The 14,002-nt window shown below is 38.9% G+C and overlaps 1 protein-coding gene across 1 annotated transcript in view; it reads left to right on the top strand.

The window, feature by feature from the left end:
- The first annotated feature begins 3,354 nt into the window (after positions 1-3,354).
- Positions 3,355-14,002, top strand: part of PSMA8 (proteasome 20S subunit alpha 8) — a 41,712-nt gene continuing 31,064 nt past the window's right edge. The window contains exon 1 of the mRNA XM_028098405.1: positions 3,355-3,456. Coding sequence (XP_027954206.1) covers positions 3,355-3,456 — 102 coding nt within the window. The remainder of the gene's footprint in view (positions 3,457-14,002) is intronic.

Genomic DNA, 14,002 nt, shown 5'->3' with positions numbered 1-14,002 from the left:
TTAGATCACTCCAGATCAATTACAGTGATTTCAATCATTGGATATTCTTTGTTACTAGACAAACATTCAAAAGGTGGTAGTTTCTTAGTTGAAATTTGTCATCTAAAATCACATCAATGAACTTTTGTACTCTTTTACATTAAATCTGCTAGTCTGTGTAGAAATTTGAATGTTTTTTTATTTATGCATGATTGTGCATGATTTATGCTTTGGTCACTAGAAAAATCCTGGCTCACTGAGTTATGCATATTTTCCAAATGTAGTACTATATAAAAAATCACATTTTAATATGATCACCAATCTCATCAATAAAGTCAATTATTATGGAGAAATTGTCAAGTTCATGGTGATGGATACAAGTTTTTCAAAATTCTAATTTTTGCTTCAAAAGCTTGAATTTTATTTAAAGATTATTTATTTATTTATTTATTTGAAAGAGGGAGAGCGAGAGAGCACAAATGGGAAGGAGGGCAGAGGGAGAGGGAGAAGCAGGCTCCATGCTGAGCGGGAGCCCAATGCAGGGCTCAATCCCAGGATCCCATGACCTGAGGCAGGTGCTTAACTGACTGAGCCATCCAGGCACCCCAAAAGCTTGAATTTTGGGGCACCTGGGTGGCTCAGTCATTAGGCATCTGCCTTCGGCTCAGGTCATGATCCCGGCGTCCTGGGATCGAGCCCCACATCGGGCTCCCTGCTCCACGGGAAGCCTGCTTCTCCCTCTCCCACTCCCCCTGCTTGTGTTCCCTCTCTCGCTATGTCACTCTGTGTCAAATAAATAAAATCTTTTAAAAAAAAAAGCTTGAATTTTATCTTTGAAAACACATACTGTCTGTTGTTTTTCTTGAAGTGACAGGATAATTTTATTCATTTTCAGAAATGTCTGCCCAAATATCTAACTCTGAATAACCACGGTATGTCAGTCACTCTTTCAGGTATAAATGATATTCCATGAGAAAGAGGGTTGGTTCAGCTAGCAACTCAAAGATTTACAAAAGTGCTTTTTCTCAAGCTAACCACCTTACTTTGAAGGCAGCGAACTACCTTATGTGTACTTTCTATTCTGGATATTAAACATACAAGTACTCCTGAGGAAGACTTGATAAAATTAATAATTTATTGCTTATTCAATGACATTCCTAAATGAAATTGGCAATTTTTTTTAATGAGTGCTTAGTGGTAAAGAATACAGTGTATACTAGTACAGATTGGTGCTACTGCCTTGATTCATACTAAGGCTCCAGCAGTTTTACCCATTTCTTTTGCACTGCAAATGTAAATATTCATACAATGAAAGGACAAAAACCATTTTAGTATTATCATTATAGTTTTGATGTTGCGAATCCCTTGAAAGGTTTTTGAATCATTCCAAAGATCTGTGGACCACAGTTTGAGAAATGCTACTAATGTGGAGCTGCCAAGTGAATGGCCAAGAAAGAATTCTTGAGGCATTTTTGGTGCAAAAGGGTGTTTTGATTATAGCATGGGGACAGGACCCACGGGCAGAAAGACCTGCACTGGGATTGTGAGGAGTGACTGATTATATACTTTTAGTTAGTGGGGGTTATGGGTAACATAAGTCTCTAAGAAATTTGTGCATGTTGAAAGCCAGGTCTCCAGGACCTTGGAGGGCTAGCTATTGTTAAGATAAGGTGGCTTTTAGTCTCTAATAAAACAACAATATTAAGGCAGCCATGAGTTCCTTGAGGAATGTCACTCTCTGCTCGTCTCAGGTATTCCAGTGGGCTGCAAGTTGTAAGGAGATTTAATTTTAGCTACATTTCTCTTTCCTTTGTTCTCTTCATCAACTGCTTTAGTCCAATCTTCAACTGAGATGATGCAAAACTTGGTGTTAGTCCTTGTAAGAAGAGGTCTGCTTTTGGTTTACTCTTACTTCCGGGGTGTGGTTCTTTGGGTCCCAAACAAAAGCCTAGGTCATCTTTACCATAATCCTTATACTTTGACAGGCTTTGAAATCCAATTTTTGTCTGTCAAAAGTCTGCTTCACTATTCACCTAGGCATTACAAATAGGCAAATACCTCAAGGGAAAAAGGCGAGGCTTACCCCTGAGAGTGTTCCCTCTCTTCTGAATCTTGGCACCACAACTCCTCATTCCTTGTTAGCTACTTGGAGTCAGAATATATATTTTAAGAAAAGAATTTGTCCAGTATTTCTAGTTGTTCTCAATAGGAGATCTGGGTCAAACTATCAAGACTGCCTTTGCAGGAAGCCTCTAGGCATTAAACTGTTACATTATACTGTTTATAAGTATAAAGATAAACTATGCTTACTGTAAAAATTTTAAAATACAGATGTAAAGTTTAGAACAACAACTTCTCTCTCCTTACCATGTCTCCTCATTCTGTTTCCAATCCCTGGACTCTTGCAAAGAAAACCACTCTTGTCAACTTGATGTATGCCCTCTCACTCTTTTCTCTATAGATTTAGAAATATGTTTGTACATACATTTAAAAAACATGTAAGTGGGCTCATGCTACATTTTTACTCTTCCTAATTTCTCTCTTACAGAATAATCTTAACTTTTTAGTTAGCTCAATGATTAATAACAAAAGTTAACATTTTTCAAGTGCTTATCTGTGATAGGTAATGCCTTCATACAGTAATGCGTTATTTCATTTGCTTTTTACAACAAACTTGTGAAGTCGGGATTATTATCCTTTTACAGGTCACTTTTAGGGAAGTGAAATATAATATACCTACCCAAAGCCACACTGTTAAGCTGGGCTTTTAAAAAATTTATTTGATTAAAATAGTACCATCTTAATTCCTGTCATTAGAAGAAAATAAAAATTTTCTGCCATTCACAAGGCAGAAAATAAAATTATTGCTTTCCTTGACTTAAAAACGACATAAGTGAGAGAGCGAAATGAAATTTGCAATTTGGAGCTAAATGAAGAGGTTGAAATTTAACTTAGCACTGGTTCTCTGACAGGTTTGAGATAACCAAAATATCTTCGATTTTCTCTTTGTGAAGCCCTACTCTTAGCTGTCCTTTTTATACCCGGAGCGATTTGACACCACCCCTAGGACAACACCCGTAGTGGAAAAACCGGGAAGTGTGCACCAAGCACTAATGGTAGCAGAGGAACTCAGCCATCTCACAGGCACAGCCGCACACAGGCAAGCGGAACAAGGACTTTTGGGCTGCATCCTGGCCCTGGGCTCCAGGGCTGCCAGAGGACAACTCACGGTGCGTGCGCAAGCACTTCCGGGAGGCATCTCGAGGCTCTGGGCAAGCACTTCCGGGTGGCAGGTGTCAGCGGCTGAGACACTTCCCGCTGGTTTTTCTGGCGGTAGCGTCACTGGCACCGCAGGAACTGGCGTAGGCCTGTGCCATGGCATCTCGGTATGACCGGGCAATCACTGTCTTCTCCCCAGATGGACACCTTTTCCAAGTGGAATATGCTCAGGAAGCAGTGAAGAAAGGATCCACGGCGGTGAGCGATCAGTTTCTCCACCACTGCCCCCGCCCCCCTCCCCCCGCCATGTCTTCCTCACCCCGCTGCCCCAACCCAAGGCCCTGGTGTAGCGGGTCAGAAAAGGAGAGTCTCCCACTTGTGAGAATTGCTTCGTTCTTTTTATCGAGAGAGATGCCCTTTCTGAAATTTGGGCTGGAAGTGGCGGGATTAAAGTTAGTAGATTTCATAGGTGGGTAGCTGCTTTTGAAGAACGATAGCTACAGACACAAAACTAGGATGTGAGTTGAAGCTTTGATTTTAGAAGAGATATTAATGCTGTGTCTAACAGGGGAAGAAAAAACTTCTTCCAGCCAATAACAGCCTTCCTGGATGCACATGATCGGCTTCCTCAGGAATCCACAGATGCATGGAAAAGTAACAGTTCCTTCATGTGGGTACTGTTGTTTAGTAATAATTACATTAAAAATAGGCCATGCCTGCTCCCTGAAATAGGGACAATCAATGTAAAATTGAATCTGTTGGCGAGGAAATGGTCAAAAACGCTAAGCCGGTTATCACACACTTCCACCTGTTAAAAGTAATTGTCCTAAGATTTTCACTGGACTATTTGGCAGCCTTTTAGAGGCTCTAAGCCCCAAGAATCTCCATTCTTTTGCCACTTTTTTGTTTGTTGTTCAAATAATGCTGAAATTCTTTGAGAGATTATACCCTACTTTATATTTAAGTATCCACATTTCTGAAAAACTTAAGTACTCAGGGTAGCAGTAATATCCCTGACAAGTTTTAATTACATTAATCTCATAGTGATTTATAAAATTTAAAAAGGACAAAATTACCATGGTGAGCAAGAATCTATTACCCCAAATCCTCTTAAGTCCTAACCTATGAATTCAGAAGGATACTATTTATTTATTTATTTATTTATTTGAGAGAGCGCTCAGGCGAGAGAGAGAGAGAGAGAGAGAGAGAGAGAGAGAGAGAGAGAGAGATTGCTCACGAGCAGGGAGGAGGGGCGGAGGGAGAGGGAGAAGCAGACTCCCTGCTGAGCAGGCAGCCTGATGCTAGGCTCAATCCCAGGATCCTTGGATCATGACCTGAGCGGAAGCAGACGCTTAACTGACTGAGCCAAGCCACCCAGGCGTCCCTGAAGGATATAATTTCTTTTAAATCTCTCGAATTTCATGGGCATGTTTGTTGTGCATTTTGGAAATTGAGACACCAGGTATGGAGAATACACAGTGCATTTCTAAGTCCAGCAGTGTCTCTATTTTTCCTCACTTTGCATACCAACTTAGTTATGGAAGGAAATAATTCACTTTTATTGTAAATCTATCAAATGTAAAGTGGTAAAAAAAATAACACTAGAAAGAATCTTATCATTCTTTAAGTATTCTTCTATTTAATTGGGCCCTCTAGTTTTGCTTCTGTTTTATAAGTAATTTTTTTAGAATTGTAAATTTAAGAAAAGCCTGATGTAGCTTAAACCAAAAGGGTACCATTTTGATAAAAACAAAAAGTTGTATAATCCCCAGTAAGGCATGAAGCATATGGTTAGAAAATAATGCCCAAGTTTTAGAGCCTAAAATAAAGAAAGTAATGGGAGAAGACTGGGGTGTAATAAGAAGCCACATTGGCTCATTTAAAATGTTTTAAGAATGCTATAGAACTGATTGATAGTTCCTTTGTAATCAGCTGTAAAAGGGTAAGGATATAAAAATACCTATAGTGGGCATTTTTAAAGATACATTGGAAGGATGAGACAGTTTTTGTCTCAGGATTCTGAAATTATAATTTGCATCTTTGTATGGAGTTGTTCATTGTGTTTCCGTGAGGGTGCTATGACCTTTTATGTGGGGTAAAGTTTATAATGGCACTTGCTTATTAAAATATGTCTCAAAATATTCTGTCTATAAACAACATTTGTTATGATGAGTTGCAAATAAGCCAAGGTTGACCAGTTTTGACCAGTATGTGGATGCAATATTATTTAGTAATACAAGAAGTTATAGGGACCACAATTAGAGGCTTGGGTCCTACTTCCTTCTTGGTGATTATCTTATAGCATGAAGTGAGGCAAGAGGCCTGTTTTCTTTTTGCTTTAGTTCCCTTTTCTATAAATGAAAAATATGTCTGAATAACATTTTGGAGAGGTCATACCTTTCTTCTTAGAAAAAAAACAATGAATCCTTTACAGTATTCCCATGAAAAAGGTAAGATTTATTACCATTCCTCATTCTGTCCTTTCCCTGACCCCAAACTGTTACTAGCTCCATGTTTCCTGCTTTTACAAATCTTAGCTTCACATTCTGGCCATCACTGTCTTCCATAATCCTTATCCACCCTCTTTAATTAAAGGGGCAGCTTCATGGTTTTTCTCATATATGTTTGTGGGTGGAGGAGAAAAACACCTTTATTTATGCCACACTCCCTCTTATGTATCCTCTGAGAATCTCTGCACATTTCTTCTTCTTGATGAAGCCTTCTCTGATCTGCTGCAGCCATAGTGACTCTTATTCTTTTTCTGAACTTAACAATCTGTACCACATAGCATTATAGAGTATCTACTATTTGGCCTCGTATTCACTTTAATTTCAAGTATGTTTAATAAATAGTCTTCTCACACCAACTGGATAGTAAGATCTTCAAGAACCTAGGTAGCATTGGGACGCCTGGGTGGCTCAGTACCACATAGCATTATAGAGTATCTACTATTTGGCCTTGTATTCACTTTAATTTCAAGTATATTTAATAGTCTTTTCACACCAACTGGATAGTAAGATCTTCAAGAACCTAGGTAACATAGGGACGCCTGGGTGGCTCAGTCTGTTAAGTGTCTGCCTTCGGCTCAGGTCATGATCCCAGGGTCCTGGGATTGAGTATCACGTCAGGCTCCTTGCTCAGGGGGGCGCTGCTTCTCCCTCTGCCGGCAGCTCCCTCTGCTTGTGCTGCTTCTCTCTTCTCTCTCTGACAAATAAATAAATAAAATCTGAAAAAAAAAAGAGAATCTAGGTAGCATAATTCCTCTTGTATTTCTACCACACGATATATTACAGTGGAGGGGCAGGGTAAAAAGTAAGCCTTTAACTGGGTGATAGACATTGGGGAGGGTATGTGCTATGGTGAGCGCTGTGAATTGTGCAAGACTGTTGAATCACAGATCTGTACTTCTGAAACAAATAATGCAATATATGTTAAGAAAAAAAAAGAAGAAGAAGATAGCAGGAGGGGAAGAATGAAGGGGAGTAAGTCGGAGGGGGAGATGAACCATTAGAGACGATGGACTCTGAAAAACAAACTGAGGGTTCTAGAGGGGAGGGGGTTGGGTTAGCCTGGTGTTGGGTATTAAAGAGGGCACATTCTGTGTGGAGCACTGGGTGTTATGCACAAACAATGAATCATGGAACACTACATCCAAAACTAATGATGTAATGTATGGTGATTAACGTAACAATAAAAAAATTTTAAAAAGTAAGCCTTTAAGTAATATTTCTTTTGTACCAAGTATTTTATGTATGTTATTAATGTTAAGTATAGTATTTAATCCCCTTTTTATATATGTGGAAACTGATTCAGAAACTTTTATAGCTTGCTGAAGGTAACCAGCTAGAAAGTGATGGAGCCCATGTTCACACTTAATTTTTTCTAGTTCCAGAGCCTCTGCTCTTTGCATTGTATCATGCAGTTTCTTCAATAAATATTTGTATAATAATTAGCCATCATATCATGAATATGGAAGCCAGGTATATATCATGCAAAGCAACTAACTTCTCTAAGTTATAGTTTCTTTAATAGTAAAATAGATACCAAAATAGCACCTGCTTCATAGGGTTGACGAGAGAGTTAAATGAGGTAATAATATGTGTTAAACATCTTGCACAGTGTCTGGTTCACAGCAGGTATTTAATAAAAGATATCTATTATTATTTACTATTCCTTCATTTTCACTTTTCCTTTCACTTTTGTCTGTTATTCTTCTGGCGCTTTCATTTATTATTTCAAGACATTTTTGTTGAACACTTATGTATGCCAAACATGGTGCTGGGTCCTAGGGTTTCAGAATGAGTAAGAGAGACTCACTTCTTGTCCTCAGAGAGCTTACTATCTAGCAGGCACATTAGATGATTAAGTAAATAGTCCTAACAAGACCTAAATGAGTATTATAATGGGGAGAGAAGGGAGTAGTATGGGAACTCTAGGTGTTAAGAAGGTTCTCCTGAGGAAGTAATATTTAAGTAGACACCTAAAAGATGAATATGTTGAAAAGTGGAAAGAAGGAAGAGTATTTTAGACAAAGGAAATGGCATGTGAAGACCAATTAGCAAAAGACAACTATATTCTATGAATTGGAAGGCATTCCAGATTGCTGAAGCAATGTAAAACCAGGAAGAGATAAAGCTAGAAAGGGGGGCTGGATCATAGAATGACTTTAAGGAAATAAGAGGCTTTGAAGGGTTTTAATGTGCCTGTTGTCATTCTCTAGATTATTACGGATCAGTCCTTCTAGAAACAGACTACATTTGTCCAACCACAGAGGTACTCACATGACCAAGGTAGAATCATTCTTAGTTTCTATCCTCCTGGACACAGTGATGAGCATGTGACTCAAATCCATCCTTAGGACTTTTTAAACTAGAGATAGTGGTAGCTTTTTTCCTTTGGGACAACTGTTGGGATGTGTGTCCAAGATTGCCAGTGGCCATCTTTTTTTTTTTTTCCTGTAAATACAGCTGCTCTGTATTAAGAGAGTGAAAGGCCAATATGCAGAGTAAATATTACAGTCCCTAGATCTTTCTGTTTCAAGTCCAGCTCTGTGCTGTCTCAGTTTGCTTAGTGAGAAATGGTCCTTACTAGTACAAGTATTTAAGTAGAGAAATGCCACATTCAGATTTTTTTTCTTTTTTTCATGTTTTTATTTTTCAAAGATTTCTCAGACTCCAATGTGGTCAGTGGATTGGATAATATCAAGACTGGAAGCAGGGAAACCACATAGGAGTCTATGAAGCAACCCACATGAAAGATAATAGTTTTTACAAGGGTTGGGGCAGAAAGGAGAATAAGGCAGATTCCAGAAAACTTTAATGGTATAGTTGACACAATTTGCTTATTATTCAGATGGTATTGGGTGGGGGAGGAGAGTAGGAGGTACTGAAGAGGGAGGAATAAAAGATGATGCCTCTGCTTCTGGATTTAGCCTCTTAGTAAATGGCCCCACCACTTCCTTAGGGAACATGAAGCTCTAAGTTTGACTGAAGGATTGAGGTTTGGACTTGCTGAGGTTGAGATGCTTATGGAAGCCTTATAAGTAGCCTCTAAAATGACGTACAGTGATCCCCACTTTCTGGTGCTCATGCCCTTGTGTAATCCTCTCCCCTTGGGTGTGGGCTGAATCTAGTGACTTGTTTCCAGGAATTCGGATAGGCAAAAGTGATGGGATGTCACTTCAGAGGTTAGGTTACAAAGAGATGGTGACTTATGTCTTGCTCGCCCTCTTTCATTCTCACTTGCTTATTCTTGTGGAACATAGCTGCCATTTTTAGTTGCTCTATGGAGGGTCCTATGTAGCAAGGAACTGAGATCCTTAGTCCCAACAATGTGTGAGGAATTGAATCTAACAACCATGTGAGTGAGCTTGGAAATGGATCCTCCCTCATGAGCCTTGAGGTGAGTGCAGCCCTAGAAGGCAATTTGATTGCAGGCTTGTGAGAGACCCGAAGCTAGAGGATAAACTGTGTCCAGATTCCTGACGTACAGAGACTGTGAGGCATGAGTATATATAAATATACATGTTTGGAACTCAGAGGATTGATATGGACTGGAGATAGTAATTTTGAAGTGCATCATTTCTCTCCTCTGCTTAAAATATATGTTGAAGGTCGAGTAAATGAGTATTGTTGAGTACTCTTCCCTTGAAAAGCTGAAATGTAGACTATAGACTAATGGACTATGTAGAGGATAACCTACAACCATGAGGGACTTTAATGACCTGTGTGTAGTCTACCTTGACTAAACTCTGGGAGGAGTGGGGGTAGAAACCATGTTGCCATCAGCCGAAGGATGATGACAATATTTGGCTTTGAAGAGGTTGAAAGAGGGGTGGGATTGAAGTGAAGTGGTCTTTAAGACTTTGTTTAAGATAAGGGAGACTTTAGCATGTGTTTAAATTGTTGGTGAGAAAAAGCCGGTAGAGAAATTCAAGGTTTGTTTGTTTTTATGTTTATTTTATTTATTTTTAACTTTTTACTATGGAATATTTTGAACACACAAAGATATAAAGGGAATACCATAATGAACCTCTGTATACCCATTACCCAGCTCCAACAATTACCAACATTCTACCAATCTGTTTTATCTTTCCCCAACTTTTCCCTCTTTCCAATAGAATAATTTTAATTGAATTTTTTATTGAGATAATTGTAGATTCACATGCAGTTGTAAGAAATAATACACAGAGATTTGAGGGCACCTGGCTGGTTCAGTTGGTAGAGTATGCAGCTCTTGATATCAGGGTCATGAGTTCAAGCTTCATATTGGGTGTAGAGATTACTTAAATATATAAACTTAAAAAAAAAAGAAACAATACATAGGGATTCCTTGTGTACTTTTCCCATTTTCTGCTAATGGTAGCATTTGCAAAAGTATAGCACAATATTACAACCAGGTTACTGACATTGATACAAGCCCACCTGTTTTATTCAGGTTTCTCCAGTAACCCTTGTACTAATTCATGTGGATATTAAGTTCTGTCAGATTTTATTGCCTGTGTACTTTCTTGTATCCACAGTCAAGATACTGAACAGTCCCAACTCCACAAGGATTCCTTATGCTGCTCTTTTATCACCACACCCACCTCCTTACCCTGCCCCCACACACCCTCCTATCCATAGCCCTCATCTCTCAAAGCAGTCATCTGTCCTCCATTTCTAAAATGTTTTCATTTCAAAGTATTATATAAATGGTATCATACAGTACAAAACCTTTGGGATTTGCTTTTTATTTCCCTTGAGGTTCACGTAAGTTGTTGAATGTACCAGCATTTTATTGCTGAGTAGTATCCCACAGTATGGATGTACCACAGTGTTTATTCTCTTGTTGAAAAACATTTGGGTTGTTTACAGTTTGGAGCTATTATTTATAGATATGTTATGAACATTTGTAGCAGTTTTTTGTGTAAACATAAGTGTTTTCTCTCTGATATAAATCTCCAGCTGTGCAATTACTGGATCATATGGTAATTACAGGTTTGGTTTTATAAGAAACTGCTAAATTGTTTCCCAGAGTAGCTATATCATTTTATATCCCCACTAGCAGTGAGTGATCCAGCTTCCATACATCCTTGCCAGCATTTGGTGTTACTATTTTTCATTTTGTTCATTCTGATAAGTGTATAGTGATACCTCATTGTGGTTTTAAATTAGCCATTAAATGGCTAATGATGTCAAGCAGATTTTCATGTGCTCATTTGCCATCTGTATGTCTTCTTCAGTGAAATGTCTTTCATGTCTTTTATCCATTTTCTAACTGGATTGGTTTTTCTACTGTTGAGTTCTGACGGTTCTTTATATATTCCAGATTCCAGTTCTTCATCAGATATGGGGTTTGCAAATATTTCCTCTGTCTCTGTAGCTCATCTTTTCTTCCTTTTCTCATGGACTTTCATAGAGCAAAAGTTTATAATTTTGATGAGACCCAATTTAACAATTTTTCCTCTTATGGTTCATATTTTTTGGGTGCTAAGTCTAAAAACCCTTTGCCCAGATCCCAAAATTTTTCCATAAAAGTTTATAGTTTTGCATTTTACATTTAAATCTATTATTATTATTATTATTATTTTAAAGATTTTATTTGACAGAGGGAGACACAGCGAGAGAGGGAACACAAGCAGGGGGAGTGGGAGAGGGAGAAGCAGGCCTCCCGCAGAGCAGGGAGCCTGATGCGGGGCTAGATCCCAGGACCCTGGGACCAGACCTGAGCTGAAGGCAGATGCTTAACGACTGAGCCACCCAGGCGCTCCAAAATCTATTATTATTTTAAAATAAATCCCTGATAACAAGATATTTCATCATTTAAATAAAGTTGTCTCTTAAGACCATTATCATTCCTAATGAAATTGACAAAAACTCCTTAATATTTTGTAATAGTCTACATTCTGATTTTACTTATTGCTTACAAAATATCTTTTTGTAGTTGTGTTGAGTCTGAATCTAAAGTCTGTGTACTGTGCTTAGCCCTTAGGTATCTGTTTTATTCTTGAACAGCATCTCCTCTTTTTTCATGGCTTTGACTTCTTGAAGAGACTGGGTTAATTGTTCAGTGGAGCATCCCACTTTCTAGATTCCTCTGATTGTTTCCTTGCCCTCAGAGATACTATTTGGAGAGACAAGTATAATGAATAAATAAATAATTATAAATGTGCTGACTGAAAGGACAGAACAGGTTGTTGTTTAAAGAATAATAGAGAAGGACTCCTTGAGGGGAAATTGAAATTGAGACTTGAAATAGGAAGAGAAGCATTCCAGGCAGAGGGAATATTACATGTGAAATTTCAGCGGAGGGAAACAGAATTGTGCTTGAAAAAGTCTCTAAATAAGGTAATGTGGCTGGAGTTTGGTGAATAACAATGACATACTATTGGAGAAATAGGCACGAGCTAGATCTGTCCCAACTTTATAAGCAAGACTAAAGACCTTACAAAGATTTTCTAAGTGCAGGGGAGTGCTGTGGAGGGATATTCAAATGAAGAGTAATCTGACCCTACTGATGTTTTTAAAAGCTCACCCCGGCAGCCTCGTAGAGACTAGGTGGCAGTACAGGATGGGGGTGGGAGGATGGAGAGGTGGGGAGCAAAGGTAGAAAGTGGAAAACCTAGTAGGCTATGCAGTCCTGTACGGTCCAAGCAAGAAATGATGGTTGCTTGTATTAGAGTGTTGTTGGGAAGTTGGATAACTTGTGTAGGTAAAATGGACAAAAACAAGGTAGTTGGTTGGAAATGGATGGTGTGAGAGGAGGAGCTATAAAGGATAACAACTGGGTTTTTGGCTTAACAAGTGGAATGGATGGTGACTCATTTTCTCAGATGATTCTGGCTGCCAGTTTTGTAGAGTCCAACAACAGACTTGAGCAATGGAAACCTAAGGAAGGCAAAAGGGTCCACAGTGACTTCCAACCCCCTGGCTGAATACAGACAGGCCCATCAAGCAACCCATCTCTAAATATCCATAGGCCATAACTAACCAATGGGCTACTTAAAACCAGGCACAGTTACCAAAAAAGGGAAAATTCCGTATGTCCCCATACCTCCTCACCTTCCCTCTTTATTTTTTGTTCCTATTTTTTATTTTATTAAAATATTTTATTTATGTATGTATTTGAGAGAGAGAGAAAGAGAGCTCAAGCAGGGAGGAGGGGCAGAGCGAGAGAATCTCCAGCAGACTCTGTGCTGAATGTGAAGCCTGATGCAGGGCTCAAACCCACCATCCTGAGATCATGACCTGAGCTGAAATCAAGAGTTGTATGCTTAATCGACTGAGCCACCCCAGGAACCCCTTATTTTATTTATTTTATTTACTTTTTAAGTAGGCTCCACGCCCAGTGTGGAGCCCAACATGGGGCTTGAACCCTGAGATAAGACCTGAGCTGAGATCAAGAGTTGGACGCTTAACAGACTGAGCCCCCCAGGTGCCCCCTTGCTTCCCCCTTTAAATCCAGCCCCCACCCGCTGCCTTCTGGCAGACAGCCTCTTCTTTGCTGTCCTGCCTGCTTCTCCCTTGTGGTGTATTCAGTAAAATTCTATCTCCTTTGTTCCGCTTCAGGTGAATTCTTTCACCATCTGCGCCACCGACTTCTACCAAATTGTCACCCCACATTTGGGAACCCCCATCTGATTGGGAGAGATACCACAATTTTGTGATACTTTAAATAAGTTATGAAATAGTCTTCACAAATAGTCTTCCTGCTTTTCTAGTGTTGTTTTTAAACTAGGTGTGGATGTTGAATTTTATCAAATGTTTTTGTAGCTTTTGTCATTGACTTTATACTATTCAATTGTTTTAGTTAGGACTATTTCGGTTGCAAACATCAGAAACACAACTCCAACTGATTTAAACAAAAACTGAGGATGAGTTTGAACTGCATAGGTTCACTTATACTCGAATTTTTTTACAATATACTATAAATGTATATCTCTTCCTTATGATTTTCTTTTTTTCTTATGATTTTCTTAGTATTTTCTTTTCTCTAGCTTACTTTATTGTAAGAATACAGTATACGATGTACAAAATATGTGTTAATCAACTGTTGATACCGGTAAGGCTGCCAGTCAACAATGGGCTATTAGTAGTTAAGTTTTGGGGAGTCAGAAGTTATACACGGATTTTCAACTGTACAAAGGGATAGAGTTGGCACCCTTAACCCCTGCATTGTTCAAGGGCCAACTGTATCGAATCAAGTACCCAAAGGGAGCAGGGGTAAACCTTCCTTTTAGTCTCAATTATATGGCTACTAGGGTCTTAAATGATATCCCCAGAACTGGTATGTCTCTGTCTCTCCTTCCCTCCTTTCCTCTTTT

This window comes from Eumetopias jubatus, unplaced genomic scaffold (genome assembly GCF_037043125.1).
Source record: "Eumetopias jubatus isolate StellerSeaLion01/CBP00866 unplaced genomic scaffold, mEumJub1_p1.0 scaffold_16, whole genome shotgun sequence".
Classification (NCBI taxonomy): Eukaryota; Metazoa; Chordata; class Mammalia; order Carnivora; family Otariidae; genus Eumetopias; species Eumetopias jubatus.
The sequence above is the reverse complement of the archived record's forward strand: the minus strand, read 5'-3'. Positions and strand labels throughout refer to the sequence as shown.